We start from the raw sequence: 23,107 nt of genomic DNA, 5'->3' as shown, positions 1-23,107 counted from the left end.
TCTGGCTCCTCAACCCTCTGCATCATTCCCCTGCCAGCTGGACACGATTTCTTCCCTACAAGTGCAGCAATTTGGTTCTGGGCCAGAATCCTGGTACCCAGCCTCTTGTCTGCCCTCCTTTCTCACCTGGGCCTGTTCCCTCCTCCCAGTGTAGAAGAGGTCAATGTAAGATGCTATTCCCGTAGCTGAAGTTGCGTATATCTGAAGTAGCTGTATCTTATTTCAACTTCCCTCCTGTCCTCATGGCGCGGGATTGACGGCCGCAGCTCCCCTGTCAACTCTGCTCCCGCTGCTCGTCCTGGGCTAATTCAGAGAAGACCAGGAGAGGGCTAGTTCCTGGGGTCATTGTATCAGTAATCCCAGGGTTACTACCCTCCTCTGACTCATCTCTGGGGAGTAGGCCTTCAAACCCTGGGAAGCCTTGTCTTATAAGGACCAGATATTGGAGTTTGGAACCACCCCTGCTGTCACCTTTGTGGTATTACTCCCCTGGACCTCAATTTGTAAAGGGATGGTCGGATAATAGACAGCACCGTGAATAGGTTATTCCGGGGTGCTACAGCTGGTCTCACCCCACTAGTTTCCTTGAGACCAGCGTGACGGCACTTCCAGAGTCCACTAATGCAATGGTCTATATGTCATTTATCTTAAGTGCCCCCATGTATCTATGTGGGGCCATCGTGACTCCCTCAAGTTTTATCAAGCCATGAAGATCTTCATGAACCCGTAGGTTGCACTGCATCGGTTCCTCCACATTAGGGCACTGGGCAGCTATATGCCCTACTTCCCCACAAGCATAACATCTGTATCCTGCTCAAAGGAAAAACCCACACATCATCTCCAGAAGACGAACCTGGGAGCTTAAATTCATAACTTTTAGACAATCATGAACTCAGACTCTGGATGTATGGCTCAGTACAACAATCTATAACCCACCAATCCAGTGGCTCTCGACCCTTTCAGACTATAGTACACCTTTCAGGAGTCTGATTAGTCTTGTGGACACCCAAGTTTCATTCACTGAAAAGCTGTTTGCTTACAGTATCAGAAATAAAAATAAGTGTCACAGCACACTTACTGAAAAATTGACTTTAAATATTGTACTTATGTCAGTGTATAGTATAGAGAGACATATAAACAAGACGTGAAATTTTAATTTGTGCTGACTTCACTAGTGCATTTTATGTAGCCTGTTATGAAACTATGCATGTATCTAGATGAGTTGATGTACCACCGGGGGTACACGTACCCTTGGTTGAGAACCACTAACCCTTTGCCCTGCAACTGCAAGAGTCTAAGGGCTTGTCTACATCAGAAAGTTGCAGCGCTGGTGAGGGAGTTACAGCACTGCAACTTAGGAGGTGTACACATCTGCAGGGCACCACCAGCGCTGCAACTCCCTGTTTGCAGCGCTGGCCGTACTCCCGTTTTGTCTCGGGTGTAGAGGATCCAGTGCTGGTGATCCAGCGCTGGCAATCAAGTATAGACACTTACCAGCGCTTTTCTTGACCTCCGTGGAATAAGCAGGTATCCCAGCATACCTGAGGAAGCCTCTGGTAATCAAACTGGTCACCTTCCCCAGCTTGCTCTCGCATTCCCTGAACCCCAAGCAAGCAGGTCTCCTTCCCTGAGGTTTGCTGGGTGGTTCGGGGAACGCGAGAGCAAACCGGGCAAGGAGACCAGCTTCGCCGCGGTTTGCTCTCGCGTTCCCCGAACCACCGTGCAAACCTCAGGGAAGGAGACCTGCTTGCTTGGGGTTCGGGGAACGCGAGAGCAAGCTGTGGAAGGTGACCAGTTTGATTACCAGATTAGTATATTTTATTCATAAAAGGAATTCAGGCACAATTTTTACCTCTAAAAATAAAACACATCTTGTTTAAGCCGTGTCATAAATAAGTTTCTGATAGGCTTTTCTTGATAAACTGAGAGATTTGTTTCCCCACAAGTACTGCAATCTGGGTTTTTTTGGTCCACCCAATCTGTACCACAAAGTGAGTTTTACCTGCTCCCACTAGTATGGCAGCCGGTCCTGTGGGACCTGCAGGATCCCAGTCCCGCTGTATTGCTCTATGCCAGGGGTGGGCAAACTTGTTGGCCCAAGGGCCACAATGGGGAATAGAAATTGTATGGGAGCCATGAACGGTCACAAAGTTAGGGTGAGGAGGGGATGTGGGCTCTGGGGTGGGTCTGGGAATGAGTGTAGCAGGGTGCTCTGGCCTAGGACTGAGGGTTTTGGAGGGTGGGGTGCAGGCTCTGAGATGGGGCTGGGAATGAGAGGTTTGGGGTGCAGGAGGGTGTTCTGGGCTGGGATCGAGGAGTTTTGAGAATGGGAGGGGGATCAGGGCTGGAGCAGGGGGCTGGGGCGTGGGGAGAGGCTCAGGGGGTGCGGGCTCCGAGCAGCGCTTACCTCAAGCAGCTCCCAGAAGCAGTGGCATGTTTATTCTCATGCTCTTATGTGGACATGTGGCCAGGCAGATCTGCATGCTGCCTCATCTGCAGGCACTGCCCGTGCAACTCACATTGGAGCGTGTAGGAGCTGGAGTGCGGCCATGCCACGGCTTCCGGGAGCCACGTGGTCTGGACCTGACCCTGTGCCCCATCTGAAGTGCCAGAGCAGGGCTGGGCCATGTGGTCTGGCCCCCGACCCAGTGTCCCAGCTGGAGTGGGGGCCAGCTTAAAATGGCTCACAGGCTGTAGTTTGCCCATCCCTGCTCTATGCACTTATGATAACCGTTGCAACTGATGGGTGATCCTTAAATTCAAAATTAAATTACTTTATCAAAATTTTCACTGCTAAAATCACATGAACATAGATTGTTGTGATTTTTGTTTATATGTAGCTATGAAATGCTTGCATGCAGTTATGATCACCAGTAGTGTTGAACAAAATTATTGGTTGAAGTTGGATTTTAGGATGAAATCTAGACTGAACAGCTGTCCCCATAGTTCTCCAACCTAGGGTGTCTTTTACACTGCTTTGCTGCGAGAGTAACAACTCTTGGTCGCTCTCATAACCTCCAGCATGTAAAGGATTCCCAACTGTACTTTGAGTGCTGTGGCCGGTCACTCTTGAATTACACTGCAGAGCAACACTAGCAAATTCCTGGTCCCAGGCTTTCCCCAGTAATGTGTATCTTGTACTGCCCAGCCCTCTGCTGGAGGACACAAGCTCATATAAAGTCTATTTTCTCAATAGAAAATGATATGCACAAATCTTGTTATCCCAAATGGAGTTTCCCAAACACTTCAATCCAAGCACACTGGTTTAGATAAAACAAACAAGTTTAACTACAGAAAATAGATTTGGTGATTACAAATAATGAAGTATGAAAGTCAGAATTAGCTGCATTTTACCTTTTTATTTCTTTGTAACCAACATCTAACTTATCAAGCTAAGTGATTTCAAAGCAAAAGTTTCTCACCACATGTTTTAGCAGTCTTACTGGATGAATTCCTTTCTGTCAGGATCCCTCCCTGGTCCAGTAATACTTTTTTGTCCTTCAGGTGTTGCCTGAGTGCCTTGAGTAGAGATGAAGGGAGAGCTCTTTTGCTGTCTGTTCCCTTTTCTTATAGTTTTTTCTTTGAAAATCATTTCCAGCTGAGGTTCCAGAGACAGCAAGTCTTGGGGAGATGGGAGCCTCCACTGTATCTTTGCCAAAATGTAGGTTTCTTGTTCATGCCCTTTTTTTCTGCCAAAGAATGACTGCTTAACCAGGTGATAATCCATGTGATTTTGTTGACACCTACCTGAGGCATTATTTTGTCTTTTGTCTCTGAGGAGCTGGTTTGTGCCTGTTGAAACATCTCAGCAATGTCATACAGTGGAATTTTATTGTAACTTTACAGTGTTGCCACACTATCAGGACAATCAGCAAACTGAGTTTTTCAAATTATATCTCACAAAGCATCCTTTGTACAAAATTTCAGTCTTGTAACATGGATGACTTAGGTTTAGGTGCCAAATGAGTCACATGGAGCAGGGCACAGATAGATTTTAAGTGTGGGTGCAAAAAGGCAATGTCAAGGCTAGAAAGGAAGGACCACTGTCATTTAGGGCAAGTCTACACTTAAAACGCTGCATTAGGTGCTGTAGCGCTTAAGTGAATATGCTCCTGTGCTATAGGGGGAGAGCTCCTTACTGACACCCCCCCCCCCGTGTCTACATGGGGTTAAGGATGGTATAACTATGCAAGTCAGGTGTGGCATTTTCACACCCCTGAGTGACGTACTGACACAGGTCTGTGGTACAGAATTGGCCTTAGCCTGGTTTCTTGCATAACAGGTTGGAGAACCTCTCAGTGGTTTTGAGCCCAGTAACTGGTGATTGGCTAGATCAGGGGGGTAGGCAACTTATGGCACACGTGCTGAAGGCGGCACACGAGCTGATTTTCAGTGGCACGCTGCCCAGGTCCTGACCACCAGACCAAGGGGCTCTGCATTTTCAGTTTAAATGAAGCTTTTAAAACGTTTTTAAAACCTTATTTACTTTAAATACAACAATAGTTTAGTTATATATTATAGACTTATAGAAAGAGACCTTCTAAAAACATTAATGTGTTACTGGCACGCAAAACCTTAGAGTGAATAAATGAAGACTTGGCACGCCACTTCTGAAAGGTTGCCGACTCCTGGGCTAGATTGAATCTCTTAGAACTTGTGTATGCTAGGAAGTGTGTGCGCGCTGTGACAAAGCTTTGTCCTTGTCTCCATGGGTCTTGTGTTTCCTGATGGATTTCAGAAGCTCACTGTGACCCTCTACTTAACCCGTCTCTCTCTAGAGACAAGGGTCACAGTCTACTGAGCCATTTTCATCATAAGCCAGTGAGGGAAGTGAGAAGCTATCCTCCCTTGCACAGTCTGTCTCCCTGATTAATCAGGGGGACAAAGGGCAGGGCAGGGGGGAGAGCCCAGGCCTGTCTTCTACTCTAGGCTCCAGCCTAGGGATCTTAATAGTATCTGCTATGGTAGCTGACACTTTAGGAACAGGATATGTACAATTCCCTGGGCTACTTCCCCACAGCTGCCCCCACTTCCTCAAGCTCCACTTCACCCTTACCTCAGGGCCTCCTTCCTTGTGCCTGATATGGTGTGTTCAGTTCAGTCTCTCCAATAGCACAACTTCTCACAGCTCCTGACATGTGCGTCCACCTGACTAACTGGGAGGCTTTTAACTAGTTTCAGCTGGCCCCTGATCAGCTTCAGGTGTCTCAATCAACCTAGCATCCTCCCTGCCTTCTGGAAAGCTCTTCATTGGCCCCAGGTGTCTTGATTGACCTGGAACAGCTGCCATTTACTTATCCTGGTACCAGGGATTTGTTTACCCTGGGGCTAATATATCTATCTCCCACTACTTTTCGATAGCCTTTGGCCTTGCCCTGCCACAGAGCATTTACTTGATTGAAAATCCCGTTTAATATCAGTGTGGGCACAGTTACCTTTGCATCTATTTTGGATGGTTAAATTATAGCCTAGATCAGTTGATACTCAGACCTCAGTGGTTCAGGAGCCAAATTAGCATTACACAAAGAGCCACGTCATGTGAATTCATTGTTTCATTTACACTATTACTATTTTTATCACAGTGGTTAATAATTAAATCAGTGTTTTAATATTGTGCTGCAGAGAATTGCAGGAAACACATTAAAGAGCTACTTGTGAGCCTCAGTCTGAGTACCACTGGCCTAGGTCTTTCCCTGTGCTTTAACTCCACAACCTAGCCTGAGCACTTTTTCTTTGCTTGGACTACTTAACTTTCCCTGAGTATACACATAAGTGCGCTGCAGGATGGGGTAAAGAACTGCCGAGTCATCTGACTTCCTGATGTCAGCAGATGAGCATGTTAGCAGCCAGCTGATGTCTGCTTAGCTGCTGCCTGAGGGATAAGGCAGGGGGTTGGTGGTGAAGTTAAATAAGTTGAATGAGCGGCACCAGCACCTGCAGTTGATTAATCTGTATAAATGAGTTTGCAGATGAGGTTCATCTCTCCAGCTCCAAACAGCCAAACTGAACACCGCATGCATGCATGACTCTTTCTTGGTTTGGTGTGGATTGCCCTAGTTTTCCTACTGCGACTTAAATATAAGGGCTTGTTGCATTGGGTTTATTTTTGCACCGTTGTAGCTGCACTAGTGGAAACCCTTCATTTAGACATGGTGCATCAGTGTAAAAGGCTTGCACCCATGCAGCTTACTGTGGCTTGAGTCACTAGTTGCACTGGTGTTGCACATGTACATGGGGGGGAAGCTGGCTTGTTCCAATGCAGTTGAACCAATGCCCAGAGATGTACTCTGCTGTTACTTGGACGCATTTCCTTGGGGGAAAGTATGGAAGCTAAATGCTTCATGGGTTTTCAGCCTGGCTTAATGTACCTTTTTTCAGGTTGGAGTGGGTAACAGATGCTCATCTGGCTACCTACAGGGATGGAAATAGTTTTGTGGTGGTGAAACTGGAAGAGTCTGGGGACATACTGAGTTCTTGCTGAGAGGTGGGAGGCTGTTTTAAGGTGCTTTCTGCACTAAAGATCTGTTAAATGCACTGACTCTAGCACTCAGACATAGCTTCTTCTGGCTGGCTTTTGTGACTGCTTCCCTGTATTGAGTTTTGGAATGAATTTGTATCCTTGGGGTAAATAGGCTGGTCTAAGGCCTTATCTTCATTCACAGTTCTACTGGTTAGACTACGGGGTGATTCTAAACCAATTTAGTTAAACTGGCACAAAGCACTGTAGGCACTCTTTATTCTGATTTAAACCTTTTTATATTAGCTTCAGGATCTACTTAAACTAACTCAGTACAGGCCTGGTTGAAATCATATTAAGTGTCTACACCATGCTCTGCGCTGGGTGAGTAAATCTGTTTAAAACCACCACTGTCATCAAACTGGTGCAGCACTGACTATAGATAAGGCTTAAGGCCTGAGGAGGGGGAGTGCATTTCAAGCGAGCTCTTTCCCATTTGCTGCTGGGCCTCAAGACCTCCTCAGGAGGTCATCTAATCCGACCCGCTGCTCAAAGCAGGACCAATCCTCAAATGGCCCCCTCAAGGGTTGAATTCACAACCCTGGGTTTAGCAGACCAATGCTCAAACCACTGAGCTATCCTTCCCCTGCGATGAGGGGGACTTCCGGATACAAGCAGAGTCTGGAGTTCTAACTCAATGCAGGGGGCTGAAATGGCAGCCTGGCGTCTGGCTTAGCCATGCCATCGAACAGCCTGGCTCATGGGCTAGAACAGGATTCTCTTCTGAGGGGGATTTAGGAGAGACAGGTCTTTTGGAGGAAAAGTCCAGTCATCTGGACACCTGAAGCTGAGTGTATCCTGTAACTTGTGTGTATATATATTTTTATAACATGTATATTTTTTGGTGGCTCTCCCCAGAAGTTTTGCTGATAGCTCTGAAGCTGCATAGTGTGGTTTGGGGGGAAGGATGGGGGAGAGTGTGCAGCGGTAACTGCCATTTTAAGTACAACCATAAACCTTTCTCCCCCCATCCCTCTTCTCCATGGAAAGCATCCACTCTTCTGTCTGAATCTAGAGTTGGAATTCTGGCAGAGTAAGTGTGAAGGGATCTGTCTCTAGTAGCCCTAGCTAGCTTCCCCATTCTTCTAGTCCAGCCTGCACTCACAAATCTGTTAGCTTGCTGAGCCACCTGCTAGCCTGGGTGGCTTGGCCTGCTTCGTCCATGTAACTCAGTTGCTGTGGCTGAGCAGCATTCCTGCATGGCTGCATGCAGGAAACTTGCCATACCACTGGAAACTGGCCATTCCACATACCCTCCCCGCGGTCTCTTCCGTTAAACCCTCCTTGTCTACAGTAATTCCAAAGTCGGCAACTTGATGTGTGTTTAATTCCCAATCCCACTTTCCCAGTAAGACAGTCTGTCTGGCTCCTTCCTTCCCAAAAATCTTTTTGGGGAGGATCTAGGATATTGTAACACTTCTGTTTAGTTGCTGTGCTTCTTCCTTGCAAGTCTAAAATGCGGGATGGGGAGGAAGGGAAAGGGGCAGTACAGCATCTACTGTCCAAGCTTGACTGGCTGCTGGTGGACACTGATCAGGGTGAGAGCAGTGTTTGGTATGTCAATGTCTGGGAAGTTCAGGGTAACTCCTCCCTACAGTGCAGAGCACTTCTTACATGGCGGCTGGCTGAGTGCCACAGGCCACGTGCTCCCTTTCGGTCCTGGCTCTGTATTGTCTGCCGGTAACCATGCTCCCTTTGCATTGAGAAGCTGTGTGGCAGGCAGTTCTGCTGTGATGCTGTGTATTTCCTCTGGGGCGCCTTGGTCATACTGCAGCTGATCTTGGGATCATAGGGAGTTGTTGATATGCACCCAGGCCACATCTTGCCCTCCCTGTTTACAGCAGTGTAACACCTGTTAGCTGTCCCTGTAAAATCACAGTGGAGAGACAGTGCTTAATGCCCCTGCCTGTTGCTAAACTTGCGGTGTTACTAATAGCACATAGGAGCCCCTGTCATGGACAAGGGCCCCACTGTGCTGTGCACTGTACAAACCTAGAACAAAGAGGGTCTCTGTCCCAAAGAGCTGGTACAGTGTTGTCAGCTAGCTGCAGTGCTTGTCTCCACTAGGACTATGCAGTGAGATGGCTAATGGGAATTAATTATCCTGCTGTGTAAACACCTTTTTATGGCAGTGAAGACACAGCCACAGATGCAGGTGAACAGGCTGTTGATTACACCTGAGAGGAGATGCAAGTGAAAGTGGAGCAATGTGGGGAAGCTGGGGGGAAGGTGAGTCAGTGGCCTGGAGAATGCTGGCAAGACAGACGCTGGCCTCGATCCTAGTGGTGGAAGGTTTAATTCTGAGTGGGGGATTTCCAGTGAGCCCCTGGCTTGCCCTGAAGGGGTAAGATGTAAACCCTTCACACATGTCAATGACAAAGCTGACCTGTGAGGGGGACACCAATATCCATGTTTTGCAGAGGGTAGTTGTGGCAGGGTCTCCTGACTCCCAATTCTTGAACCCCAGTACTTCCCCCACCCTTATCACCACACTGACCAGAGGGCAAGAATGTGACCTTCACTGAGGTGCTGGCTGTGTCGCAGTCTGATCTGGGCCTGGGCCAGAGCCACAGGTGTTGCTTAGCAATGAAAGTTGCAATGAGGCACATCTCTGGTTACCTTGATCACCTGCTTGTCAGTTCCATTGTACTCCCAGGGTAGTGCCCTTAAACAAGCAAATGCCTTGGGGCCCTTTTTGTCGAGATCTTAACGTCTGCCTTTGGGCTTGCAGCAGGAAATGCTCCTTAAACAGTGATAATGCATCCGCTGGTGTGTTGCAGAGGAAACAGCACAAATTCCTAGGGCACTAGTGATGCTGGGGCTTCCTGCCTGCATGACAGTCTTTTTCTAATGGAGAACTGGATTTGTTCAAATACTTGAGCTTTCAAATCTATTTTAATGCTAAAACCTGTCTGCCACCTTGTGCTGAAGGAAACGATTTATTTTGTTCCCCTGTTTTGTAAGAGTGGCTCAAGTTTCTGCTTGTTCTTTTATTCCCAGTGTCTGAACTAAAATAACTTTTTCTCCTCCTGTAACTAATGTGTGAGGATGCTTAGCATATGTGTGTCAATGAAATCTGTTCGTTAAGGGATATGATGGATTCTGTCGCTTGAAACCAGAAGTCTTAATAATAATGGTAAAAGCCTCTTGTTCAACCATGTGAATGAGCTCAATTTAGTGAACACTGCGAGAAATACACTGTTACACAAAGGGTCAGACTAGATGATCCATTTTAGCCTTGAGACCTGTGAAGGCAGACAGGGTTCCTCTCAGTGCCTTTATACCTCCCAAACATTTAAGAATTTTTCAGACTGGACCATCTTAATTAACTAAAAAATCCAAAGCCCCATACTCTTATACATCAAGGAAACAAGAGGGCACAAATCCATCTGGTCATCTCTTCTATGGATCACATCTTAATATAGCGAAAGTGGCAAGAACATAGAGATCTTTGGATGAAAGATGAGATGCGAGGCGCTGGTGCTGAAGAAGTGGAACTGCTTTGTAATTTATGACGACCCTGGTACTTGCATGGTTTAGTTTAATGCAGAAATTGTCAGTGTAATCAAGCAGGAAGGGAAGAATTGCGCTAGATAAACCACTTCTCAGGAAACACTTGAGATGTCAAGCCTGGGAAATTCAAAAGACTGCAGCAGTTTGAAAAAGCAACATTGGAGAGGGAGGGAAGTTTGAGGAGACTAGACTGGCAAGCGGGACCTCACTGGAGTGACTGAAGAGGTTAGGCCTGCCTAGCTCATGATGGCAGGATTAATAGGGCTTGGGGGTAAGATGTCTTTTTTTTTTTTTTGTCTTGCTCTGAAGTTCCTGCTATTAAAATGAACAGCTGGTATGTTTCTTCACTGGACGCTGCTGTTCCCTGTGTCCAGAATGGAAGTAGCACAGATGTCCAAGCCCAGTTGGACATGTGATAAAGTATGGTTGATGTATAGGATGTGGTGGCCTAGGGACTGAGTGATAGAATTGTGTAATCCCAGTCAGAGGAGATAAAGGCATAAGGCCAGAAGGATCTACTCTAGGAATTATTTTGGGAAATTTCTATGTCTGGTGTCATACTGGGGGTCAGACTAGATCACAGTGGTTCTGTGACTAGTTCCCGCCCTGTTGTACCACTGAGTCCTCTGACCCACCCTCTGACAAGTTACAAAGCCCTCCAAGGTTGCACTTTCACCAGCATTCACACAGTTAAGGGCACCCCCAGCTGCAGTCCCATGCATGCTCTCTAACGACCAGCTTAGGATCCCAGAGCAGCACTACCCTGCCTTGGTCAAATCTGGCCAGTATATTGGATCTAACACCTGGTCTGCCTCTCCCTCAATGTGGAGAGGACCATGCATGCTTGTGGTAACCAAGCTGAGATTTTTCCCTAGATACCTTAGTCACACCACGATGGGTTGTCTTAAAACAAAATAAGTTAATTAACCACAAAAGGATAGATTTTAAGTGGTTAAGTGATAGCAAATAGATCAAAGCACATTACTTAAGTTGTGTTTATTTACTGAAACTGAGCTTAATATACTAGATAGGTAAGATATGAATTACTTTACTATTCTCAACCTAAGTAATAAACAGGCTGGCAGATTCTTAAGACACGAGCTGCCTTGGCTTTGCAGCTTGGGTTTCCCAGGTTTTCATACACAGGTTAGCAATCCCTTAGTCTGGAACCATCACTTCTCCCCTGTTTTGTTTTTATTCCTCTGGTGTGGTGTTGCAGGGAGAGTGAGGTCCCCTCATGATGTCATTTCCCCCCTTTTGTATCTTCTTCCCTCTTGCTGTGACCTGGGCCATACAGTTCCAGTAGTGCTATCTGAGAGCTTCTATTGTATGCAGTCCCAAGGGTAATCCTTGTGCTTGTGTGCATTTCCTCAATGAGCCATTAACATTGTTTGGCCTTTACTGTTGTACCTGAAAGGCTGCTTGTGGGTGTTTTCATCCTACATGTTTCAGTAACACATTCGTAGCCAAACTTCATATGACAATAGCACATACAATCCAACAAGATATTAATGTCTAGCAGATCAAGTCTTTTAGAATACTTCAAGGCATACTTTGTACAAAACATATCCTTATTACATGATAGTGGGGAATATTGGGGCGCTGGGTGTCTCAGGTTCCTTCTGGCCTTGGAATCTGTGAATGAGAAAGGGTAGGGTGCAGCTAGCCTTGCAACCGGTACTGGCAGCTGACTCTCGTAACTTATTGGACCAACTTCTGTTGGTGAGAGAAACTTAAGAGCTTACACAGCTCTTCAGTAAACTCCAAAGCTTGTTTCTCACCCATAGAAGTTAGTCCAATAAAAGATATTACCTCACCTACCTTCTCTCAACATCCTGGGACCCATATGGCTACAACATTGCATCAGACTTGGTTAGTGGCTAAACACTTATGTATTATTGTACAAGTTTTAGGATTCAGATTTTAAAAAGCAGTTGAATTCCTCTTATGCCATTATCTTCAGCAAGTTAATGAGTTTGCTTTGTGCACACAGACCCTGTGCGATCCTAAGCTCTAATGATCTGGGGGAAACTCAGTGGTAGCTCCTTGTATGAGCAGGGCATGAAACTTCAGCTGGTTCTGACATATATGAAAAATTGAACTAAAATCATGGAAAAGCTAAATGGCATTCATTTTGGTTCCATGCTCAGTAGTCTAAGACAAGTCGAATGCTGTGTTTCAGAATGGGAGTTGGGCATGTTATCACTGGCAACTCCCAGACTTGGAAATGGGATGCTGACAGATTTATTGCCAAATTGCTTTATCAGAAGTCTCATGTATAGACTTTCTGCTCTAGTTTAATACTTAGTTCGAAGTGTCTTGAAATGAGAACTTCAGGTCCATAGTGGGGGAAATGTTTCAGCTTTAACACCTGCCCACACTTTTTTGAATGTAATTTAGTAAGGAAAAGGAAGCTTTTTTGGGTTGCCCTACGTACAAAGAACCCTGTACAAATTGCCACATTCAGTCTGTTTCTGGCCTGCTATGACTATTGTGGGACAAGGTGGTGACCACTTCTGGTGCTTTGACTGCTCTGAAGGGTTTGTCTTGTTCCTGGTTAGCATTACTGCTGTAGTATAGTTCTCAGCAGTAATCATTCCGTTGAGAATCTAGACACTGAATTTAAGGCCGCCTTCCCACCTGAATTTCTTTGGAGCTGTGTCTCCATGGCTGCCACATCCACAGCTCATGCCCAGATGGCTACAGCATCATTTGTTTTGCTGAGCTGCACAGGTCTCCTGGAAGTTGCCCATCCCACCCAAGATGTGCCAAGCTGAAATTTATCCTTCTGCTGTGGTAGCTAGATAAAATGGGGAAAGGATTAGCCAGGATACCGTGTATTATATGCTCCAGTTGCTGTGTCTGGGTTACACAGCACCTATAGCCGTCACAGTTTGAACATAAATGCACTGAGGAATTCTGCCTTTTGGCATCTCTTTATTTGGTGGCTCTTCCTCTGTCCTTTCCCATCAGAGGCACTTTCCTAGATAAACTAGGAACTGAGTGTTCTGGATGGGTACTTCCCAAGGCGTAGGATTCATGCCAGATACTGAGTTGATTGTGGCAGACGAGCTGTTGCTTCTGCATCCAGTTTAGCCACCCACGCCAGGCTGTCTATGCAGCAGAGCCAAGCAGGATAATGCGCAGGCTGGAAAACAGTTGTAATGGACGTGCCACTGCTGTTGGGTAGTTCTTACCACTCCTTTCTCCTTAATCTTGGCACTGCCTTCCTGTCATATCCCCGAAGGAGGAAAGTTGTGCTGCTCAGTGGAGGAGTTCCCATTATAGGACAAGGTGTGATGTTGAGAGGTTGAGGCCAGGTGTCTTTTAACACATACTACGCCTGCGCCAACTGAAATGTGCAGACTCTTCAGGCATGTTAACACCTGCTTCTAGCTAACATGTTCTAATGTTCACCTGTAAATCCTGCTGTGGATGGGCTTCAAAGGGCATGCTGAGGTGTGCATAGGAAGCTTTGGAGCAAAGTAGCAGAATGGCTGATTGTGGGACTGGTTGTGGACAGGGTTGGCTCCAGGCACCAGCATTCCAAGCTGGTGCTTGGGGCGGCAATCTGCAAGGGACAGCAGTCTGTGGTATTTTGCCCTCAAGGGGCACGCTGAATTGCTGATTTTAAAAACATGCTTACCTCCAGGCATCTAAATTGCTGATTAACATGAGTGCAAAGTATTAATGTTGTGGAAACTTACTTGTAATTATATTGCTGTAACCTGTTTTGTACATGCAGAATATATCAGATGTATATTCTGGTGAGGTTTGCCAAATGTATTGTGCACTAAATAGATGTCTCTGGTCTACTAATATTTGGAATGTTTTATGCAGCAATAGATAAGAGAAGGCGTGTAAGGGCTATGGAGTTTAAGGAAGCAGAATATAAATGTGCGCATAACATCTGCAAGACTGCTTCCCAGACTGGTAATGTAGTCAGCTTTCTGTGCTGATTTATCTTCAGTTAATAAACTGAACCTGGTTATCGACGTCAACTCAATAAAGGAACTGAGCCCTCAATACAGAAGCACCTTGATGTTCCACGAGCCCAAACTCTAGGCAGAACCAAAAGTACCAGCTTGCCAGTTCCTCACGAGTAACCCTATGTAACCTCTCCATTTTAATGGCTGCTCCCCCATGGAGAGGTGAGGACTCATGTGGGGTCGTCTTGCTCACTGGGGGCAAACTCTGCTGAGTTCTGGGCACTTGAAAGGAGGCTGGCCTGCCTCTACCTGTCACATTGTGCTCCCTCTGCAGTCTTCTGCTCAGGTGCTGTGGGCACAGAGACTCTGCCCTCTGACATGACAGTTGGGAGACTCTTTTTGGGGAAGGGAAATGGCTCCATCTCCACATATTCTGGCTGTAAGATGTGTAAGGTTCCTGTGGCTGGTGTTTGGCAAGTATGGAGGCCCCTGATGTTGCTGCACTTTTAGGCTGGAGGAACCTAACTGGTGGGGGGAGGGGGAGGAGAGCCTAGTGACTGTTATGCTCATGGAGCGCGAGCAGCTGCAGAAGATTCAGTGCATGATTGAGACCCTATCAGACAGCCCTTACATCCCACATCCATGCCTGCAGTTGCCATTCAGAGATGGTGCTAAGTTTTGGTATCTTAGCCCTGGTCTGCTGTACAGAGGTGTATTGGTACATAACTAGGTCGCTCAAGGGTGTGGATTTTCAGAGGTAACTCAGTTATATCAACCAAACTCCCAGTGTAGACAGTGCTATGTTGACAGGAGGGCTTCTCTTCCCTCCACACCAGGAGTGGCACCCCTTGGATTAGCTACATATCTGCTGCTGCTTCCTGAGTGTGTGACGCTTTCTTCTGCTCCCCTTACCTTGCAGTGGTGGACTGCCCTGTGTGCAGACACCAGTGTTACCTCAAGGACATCGTGGAGAACTACTTCCTGAGAGACAGCGGAACGGATGCAGCCACACACAGCAGGGATGCCAACCAGGTAGGGGTGCAACCTTCCTACCCTTTCCTCCCCAGAAGGGCTCTGACTGAACCCCCTCAGCAGAACACAGTTCTGCTCCCCACCTTCTTCTCAACTTGCCATGCAGACCAGGCTATGGTGAGGGTAGCTTGCAGTCCTTCTGGCCATAGATCAGCTCAGTTCTCCTGGTAAAAGGAAGAGGTGCAGAGCACCTGGCCCTTCCTTTCCTGACACTGTGTTCCATGCTGCTCCTGGCTGCTGGGGTTGGAAGGGGCTGTCTCATCAGGGATGTTGAGGTATCACCAGTGTACGCCCTGCCCAGGGCAGGCAGTGCATTCATGAGTCTTTGTCAGGCCACTCTCGGAGGTGGCAGTTTGTTACAGTAGCACCTATAGGCTCAGCTGTGCTGGGTGCTGTGCAGACACAGTCAAGAGACAAGCTCAGACCATAGCATTTAATTATAAATAGACCAGACAGCGGTAAGGAGGGGACGGGAGGAGACTCTTGATGTGTCACAGCAGAACTTGGCTGTGAGCAGAACCCTTGGTCCTGGCCTTGATTCTTTGATGCACTCTCCCTCTGAGATGACCAGTGATCACTGTTACCTGTCTTGCTGCCCCTGGGTCCCCTTTCTGAGAGTACCCCCTCAGGTGTCCAGCCTCAGGACTTATCTCCCTGACTTTCCCACTCCTAGACCGTCTTCCTGTGTACCATCTGTGCTTACCCAGCAGATCCAAACAGACCAGTGCCTGCAGTTCTTCAGTTTGCGCAGCAAATAGTGACCCGATACAAACAGTTGCTTTAGAACAAAGTGCAACAGTGGGAACACGGCAAAGAATAAGAGAGGCTGTTTAAGTGCATGTCTGTCTTACCCTGACCTCTGCTCTCTGAGGGCTTGTCTGTCCCTGTCATTGAGGGCCTGTCTTTTTATCCAGCCAAAGCTCCTCAGGTCGCAGAAACCAGAACTTCAAAGTAAATAGCCTAGGCGTTACCTGGAGCAGTTGTCAGGCCATTACCCAGGGTTTTCAGAACTCAAAACTGTGGTAACTTAATTGGTTTTCCCCAGGCAATGTCAGAATTAAATTGATGGTGACACAGCTCCTCTTGTCTGCTGAACCATGGGCACAAAAGAGTGCTTTCATCCAAAGCTGCTTTTCTGTGTCTCAGGCACTCTCACATGCCATAGCAATGGTTTTAGAGCACACCAAGTAGTTTACCCAAAGTTTGAGATAGTTTTGAGTGATCAGTAGCCAGGGTTCTGGGGGACCCTCCTTCCATCCAGCTTAGGGTTGCCAGTTATGTCTGGACATATTCCTGGAGGTTTCATTACCTGACGTAATCTTTAATTGTTAGACTCCAGGACAATCCTGAGGGGTTGGCAACTCTAGTCCAGCTGCTAGGGAGAAGATTTCAATCAATGCTCAAAGAAAAGCTTCAAACTGCTCCAGAGTATGTTCTCTTGATGAACCTTACATAGTTGCTAACTTAAACAAAGCACAAACCTAATGGGTCATCATAGTAACCCCTAGTGGTCACCAATTCTTCTAGCTTCAGTAAATTGCTCATTATGCCTTATCAGCAAAGCATTTCTTCTAATCATACCAATAAAAATTGTCAGGGACACTCAGAACTGAGGTTGGTTTTTCCTTCCGTTTTCATAGTCCATGAATTCTTGTCCCATCCTCCTATTCTGATGAGCAAAACTGCAAACGTGCGGCTGTTTGGCCTTGCCTCCGAGTTCTATCTATGTGTGGTGTATTTGCTTTTCAACTAAAGCCATGCAAAATGGCTGCAGTTAGGTCAAGTTCAGTTCTATCATTACAAGGGCTGCCTGCTTGAATGAAGCCCTTATGTTCATACAGTCATCCTCTTACGCTATGTCTACGCTAAAAATGTCCACATCCCCGAATGATGTGAGTTATACCAACTGAAGGGCCAGTGTGGACTGTGCTATCTCAGCCCTTTGCAGATGGGAGAGCGCTCTCCTGTCAGCTTACAGCGTCTTCACCTGAAGCACAACAGTGGCACAGCTGCGCTTTTCCTCTATAAATGATGTAGTGTAGAAATATTTGGTGCTAGCCTTTACTATAACTTATTCTCTGCCTTAAGACTATTGCACATCTGCAGCCCATCTCCTTCCATTCAGTTTGAGTTGGAGGGCTCCAGAGCTGTGCTCCCAGGGTCATCTGCTCCGTGCAATACCACAAATGCCCATAACTGCACTGTGAGCCAGGGACGCTGAACACCTTTGGAAATGAGCCCCAGTGTCTATCCTTGCCCTGTGCCTAGGCTTGTCTCGCTACGGTTGTGGTGTAATTTATGGGTCTGGTGTGCTCCTTGGTGCTCACCCTTTCTCCTGTCCACCAGTGCTGCACCAGCTGTGATGACAACGCCCCTGCTACCAGCTACTGTGTGGAGTGCTCAGAGCCGCTGTGTGAGACATGTGTGGAAGCCCACCAGAGGGTGAAGTATACCAAGGACCACACGGTCAGATCCACAGGTCAGTGCCCCGCCACCCTGCCCTACTCGTGGCAGGGGAATGCTGAGCTAGCCTGGTACTGCCTGCCCCTTGAAGAGGGGATTGGGGTCATGGAGTGTAACTACTTCTCCTTGCCCACCCAGAGTGCTGCATTTGGGTGTCTATGCAAGAGAGATGGTTTAAACCGGTTTGAAATGAATTTGGCTAAATCATTGCAAACCCTTGTTTATGCTATCTATGTTCTGTTCAACTTAACCTGTTCTTGGGTGATACAGTCCATTCTTCAGATGGAATGAGAGCGTCTTCTCTGGGATTGTACTGCTTTAACTGAATCAGTTTGAATTCTCCCCTTTGGGCAGTGTGCAACTTCCTCATGTAGACAAGGTTCCAGAAGCAGAAAGCTAGGTTCCCACTGGTGACGGAGAGGACTTTAGTGTGATAGACTCCAGTGCCCACCCCCTGACAGGATGGGCTCTGCTGCCCATGGCCAGCATTGGAAGCCTTGAAGAGGGGATCTGGGAAAGAGGAGAGATCTGGACATGCAGGGTGTAGTTGGACATGTTGCATGTGATGGCTGAGCAGGCTTCCCCTTCAGCTCTGCCCCCTAACCTAGACCTGCAGCCCCCCCTGGATCCACTCCAATGCACAGATCTGCCATTATCCCTCAGTCCCCCCCACCATCATCCTCTCCCACTGTCCTGCTCTGCTAGTGCCCCTCACTCCCAACCTGCAGTCCGCTCCAGGCTGGCTGCTATGGTTGTGGTGCCCCTGGGGCCCTGGCTGGAGGAGAAGGGTAATGTTCGCCTTATGTTCTAGGCCCATCGAAGTCAAAGGAGGGTGATCGCACAGTCTACTGCTCCGTGCACAAGCATGAGCCCCTGGTGCTGTTCTGTGATACCTGTGACACTCTGACCTGTCGGGACTGCCAGCTCAACGCCCACAAGGATCACCAGTAAGCATGCACGCCCGCTGGCTGTACTCTGCTGTGAGCGACTAGGCTGCTTTCCGCTACCCCTTCCCTATCCACTCTGGAGCAGGGTTGCACTGCCCCTACCTCTGCCAAGGATACTAATGGTGTGGCTGGCCTGGGCCAGGCTCTCTCCCCAGCTAGGCTGGAGATGTGGGTACCCACTGCCAGTCTGTGCTGTGCTTTCTTCCAGATAGGACGGCTGTAGCAGACCTCTCTGCCAGCCTGTGCATCCTTTCTCCTGGATAGCATGGCTGAGATGGCTGTGCCAGACCTCTCTGCTAGGCACTGCTGACCGCTACCACGTTTCCTGGCTGCTGGTGGGGCTGAGACAGCTAGACCAGCCCATTGTGCTGAGTAGGTTGGGTCCTGGTGTTCTTTGACCTGTTCTCACCTGGCCCCTGTGATGGTTCTCAGAGTAACCGAAACAGTCATTTTACACCCCTGCCTCATCTCTGTTACCACCAGCCTGTCAGCCACCCAAGTAATCTCCTCTGGGCTGTACCCACCTGCACTTAGTGTGTGATTCAACACAGGATCAGTGCCTTACATAGTTCTGCAGCCCTGAGATGTTTCTAGTGAAAACAAATTTATTATCAGTGTCAGGAGATAGTGAGGAAATGAACACACACGGTTACACACCCAGCAAAATACGAACACACTTCCTAGAGCATCGGCTTAAGAGACTAACTTCCTGTCTTAAAGTTCAGACGTTCTTTCCAGCCGAGGTGGGCTGGGTGTCCGTTTTCATGAAAGTGAACACAGGACCCACTTACTTCCTGTGGGAAGACAAGATTTGGGGGTCAGGGGGTGGTGGTGGTGGTAGTCTTTCTCAAATGTAGTCCAGCAAACCTTAGACGTGTATCTCAAGATGAGGTTCTCTTCCCCTGCTCTTTCCTTCCCTGTTGACTGCCTAGGTAAGCATGCCTGTGTTTTTAGCTTATAGTGCTTAATTTACTTGCTGGTCAAAAGACAGCCAGTTAAGGTCCCTTTTCTAGCAGGAAACCTGCTTCTCTGCTGTTGCTGTGATACAGCATCTAAGAACATATTTTTAAGTGTGTGTATGTACATTTACCCCTGCACCTATTCTCTGCCCGGCCAGCTCTGAGCATCACTCTCCACTTCCATCCCCACAGATACCAGTTCTTGGAGGATGCTGTCAGGAATCAGCGCAAGATGCTAGCCGCATTGGTGAAGCGCCTGGGGGACAAGCATGCCAACCTGCAGAAATCCACCAAGGAAGTGCGCACCTCGTACGTAGCCCTACTGAGAGTCCCGACCTTGGGGAGGGGTCCCTGCCCACGCTGCTGAACCCCAACGAAGGATTTCTCCCACCCCCAAAGATGCGCAGGGAAACACATGATGGGGGGAGGGGATTGAGAGGTCCTTGCTTTGAGTGCTGGTCCCTGTATTTATTCATGTGCCTAGGACCAGAGTATCTTTGCCAGCAATGTCCATGCCTGCATCGCTAAACAGACTCCTGTTGACTTTCTGCATTCCCTGTGAGCCAAAGAGGGGGTCCTAACTGGCAAGCATGGATGGTCAAGACAGAGGCCTCCAGGGCTGCTGTTAGCTGGGGAGGAAGTAGTTGGGATTGGCAGAAGGGTGCCCCCTTCCAGAGGACAGTTTGGGCCTGGGCTTGTCAGAGGCACTCCTGCCCTAGCAGCAGCTGCATGGGAGCACATCTGTCCCTAACCAGCCAAAGGGATGGGATGGGGAGCTGTGCTACTGCAGAACCTCTCGCAGCCGTGGCTGGTTGAGATGCAGAAAGCCCTGGGGAGGGCAGCAGGTGTGGGTGCATGGTATACTCAGCGTGTGGCTCTGGCTGGCTACTCAGGATCCGGCAGGTGACGGATGTGCAGAAGCGGGTGCAGGTTGATGTGAAGATGGCCATTCTGCAAATCATGAAGGAGCTCAATAAGCGGGGCAAGGTGCTGGTCAATGATGCACAGGTGAGTGCACATTTAAACAGTCCTTTGGAGGAACCCTTCCATTGTGCCAGCCTTCAAGGGGTCTGACCCTTGCCCTCCGGCCCACCCCATGAGCAGTGCCCAGCACATCCAGCTGAGAAGTTTCCAAGCAGGAGTCTGTCCTGCATCGGCACCAATCCCTACTGAGTTCACAACCATGCATATCATTTGTTAAAATATTAGGCAGTTCTCACTTGTCCACACAGTCTGCACTGCAGCCTGGGGCACATGGCAGCATCCTGCTTCGGGGGAGGGGGCAGGACTCTGTGCTGTTGCTGATGGGGTGCCGGCACCTGGCTGTGTTGCAGAAAGTGACTGAGGGGCAACAGGAGAAGCTGGAGCGCCAGCACTGGGCCATGACCAAGCTGCAGCGCCATCAGGAGCACATCCTGCGTTTTGCCTCCTGGGCCCTGGAGAGTGACAACAACACTGCCCTGCTGCTTTCCAAGAAACTGGTGAGTGACTAGACGGGCAGGGGGATGGGGTGCAGCACAGTGGGGCTCATCTAGTGCCAGGTCCCAGACCTTGATCTCTGGCTCAGCTGTACTTGCTGCAGGGTGCTCTCCATGCTCAGTTCAGGTGGAGATCATCTCTCCACTTGGCTTTCTGAAAAGGGTGAGGCTCCTGCAGGTGTCGGGCAACATGTCATGGCTCAGGCAATTGCATCTGCATTCCTCCTCCATGGTCCAGCAAGGACGCCGACTCCAGGCTACACAGCTGTCCGCTCTTTTGGGCGGAGACCCATGTCTCTTCCTCCTGCTTGGGGTATTGCCAGGCTGTGCAATTCCCTGACTACACTGTAAATCCCCCTGGCAAATCAATCAGTAGACTTGCACTTTCCTCAGGGCATAGCTAGATAAGTTGTCAGGGTGATTAAGCACTGGAATAAATTGCCTAGGGAGGTTGTGGTATCTCCCGTCATTGGAGATGTTTAAGAGCAAGTTAGACAAACCTATATCACAGATGGTCTAGATAATGTTTAGTCCTGCCATGAGTGCAGGGGACTGGACTAGATGACCTCTCGCCCCTTCTAGCCCTGTGATTCTAGGTTCATGTAGGTCCATCAGTGACTATTAGCCAAGATGGTCAGGGATGCAACCCCATGCACTGGGTGTCCCTAGCCTCTGATTGCCGGAAACTGGGACTGGATGATAGTAGATGCACTCATTAGTTGCCTGTTCTGCTCATTCTGAAGCACCTGGCATTGACCACTGGCAGAAGGCAGGCTAATGGGCTAGATGGACCATTGGTCTGACCCACTCTGGCCCTTCTTATGTTCAGAAGGCTGGGTATTTGCATAACTGCAGGAGTGGGATTTACATTGAGCCCCTTGAAGCTCATGACTAAGGCTAAGATTGTGTCTCAGAGGTCATGGAAGGCATGGGAACTGGGACTTCAGACATTTTCTGCTTCGGCCACTGGGGCAGTGGCTCTGGAGCTCCGAGCTGCTGTGGGCGGGTGGCTGTTTAGGTGCTTCTGTTTAAATGCACCCTGGCCTGCTAGTCTTCTGAGAGTTCTTGGATTGAGTGGGTAACCCTCTGCCCAGCACAGAGCTGATAGCTGAGCAGTTCTGAGCCAGGTCAGAGCAAGCATTGTTGCAGAGGTGGGGCTGGCATTAATTATCCTTGTTGACTCCTCCTATGGGAGGAAACATTTGATGAAGTGGGTATTCACCCACAAAAGCTTATGCTCCAATACTTCTGTTAGTCTATAAGGTGCCGCAGGACTCTCGCTTTTTACAGATCCAGGCTAACATGGCTAGCATTGAAGCTTCCCTGTTTCCATAGCATTGTCTCATTGGTGAACCAACCTGTGACAATTAGGGGGAGGCTGGGACCAGCATATCTCTTCCACACCTCCCCCCCCCCCGAGCTTCTGGGGATGGGATCTCCTGGACGCTGCATGGAGATCCAAAGTCCAACCGCTTTGAGATGTCTGGGTTTTCTGGCCACACCAAGGTTACACGGGAGAAGAGGAGGTGTGAACTCAGGTTCCTGGGTTTCAGCAGCATCGTTATCCTGGCTGTGACAATCTGTTCCCCTCCTTCTCCCCCCACCCCAGATCTACTTCCAGCTGCATCGTGCCCTCAAGATGATCGTAGACCCCGTGGAGCCCCAGGGAGATATGACGTTCCAGTGGGATCTTAATGCCTGGACCAAGAGTGCGGAGACCTTCGGTGAGCCGTGGGGCTGGGGGTATCTGGGAGACTCACTGGCTTTGAGAAGGTGCGGGCATGTGTGGTGGAGGGAAGGGGATTGCAAAGATCCCAGACTGTGTTGGCCTCTGTATTCCTCTTCCCCCCTCCCGCCCCCCAAAAGAGTTGTGCTCTCTGTGCTGGGAGCCCAGTGCCCTGGCTGTCCCTCCCCCCCGGGGACTGGGTCTTGGCTGTTGAGTGGCTTGTGGCAGGACAGCAGGGGACCATGGTGTACGAAGGTCCCCAGACCATACCATAATGTCAGAGCCAGGGACGGTGCAGAAATGTCTGGTTGACTGCAGATGGTCAGTGGGTGGGGTGCCACTGCACCTGGGGAGCCTGACATCAGGGTTCAACCAACACCCAGGTACTACTCCTGCCCCGTTGGGCACAGCTGAGTGGATCCCATGTGGAGGGGAGTCAGGCAGAGCAGCTCTTGACCACACTTCTTGTAGCTGGGCTGTGTGGCCCAGTCCTGCAGATGCTTTGTGATCATTGGGCTCCACCTGAAATCTCCCCCCACTCCT

General features: G+C 48.7%; 1 protein-coding gene across 2 annotated transcripts in view; it reads left to right on the top strand.

Moving 5' to 3' along the window:
- Positions 1-23,107, top strand: part of TRIM28 (tripartite motif containing 28) — a 52,627-nt gene that overhangs the window by 16,694 nt on the left and 12,826 nt on the right. For both annotated transcript variants that reach the window (XM_030545114.1, XM_030545113.1), the window contains exons 2-8: positions 14,879-14,991; positions 17,338-17,470; positions 18,266-18,401; positions 19,553-19,669; positions 20,254-20,368; positions 20,695-20,841; positions 22,448-22,562. In XM_030545114.1, the coding sequence (XP_030400974.1) occupies positions 14,879-14,991; positions 17,338-17,470; positions 18,266-18,401; positions 19,553-19,669; positions 20,254-20,368; positions 20,695-20,841; positions 22,448-22,562 (876 nt within the window). The remainder of the gene's footprint in view (positions 1-14,878; positions 14,992-17,337; positions 17,471-18,265; positions 18,402-19,552; positions 19,670-20,253; positions 20,369-20,694; positions 20,842-22,447; positions 22,563-23,107) is intronic.

The sequence above is a fragment of the Gopherus evgoodei genome, unplaced genomic scaffold (genome assembly GCF_007399415.2).
Source record: "Gopherus evgoodei ecotype Sinaloan lineage unplaced genomic scaffold, rGopEvg1_v1.p scaffold_35_arrow_ctg1, whole genome shotgun sequence".
In the NCBI taxonomy this organism is placed as follows: domain Eukaryota; kingdom Metazoa; phylum Chordata; order Testudines; family Testudinidae; genus Gopherus; species Gopherus evgoodei.
The sequence above is the reverse complement of the archived record's forward strand: the minus strand, read 5'-3'. Positions and strand labels throughout refer to the sequence as shown.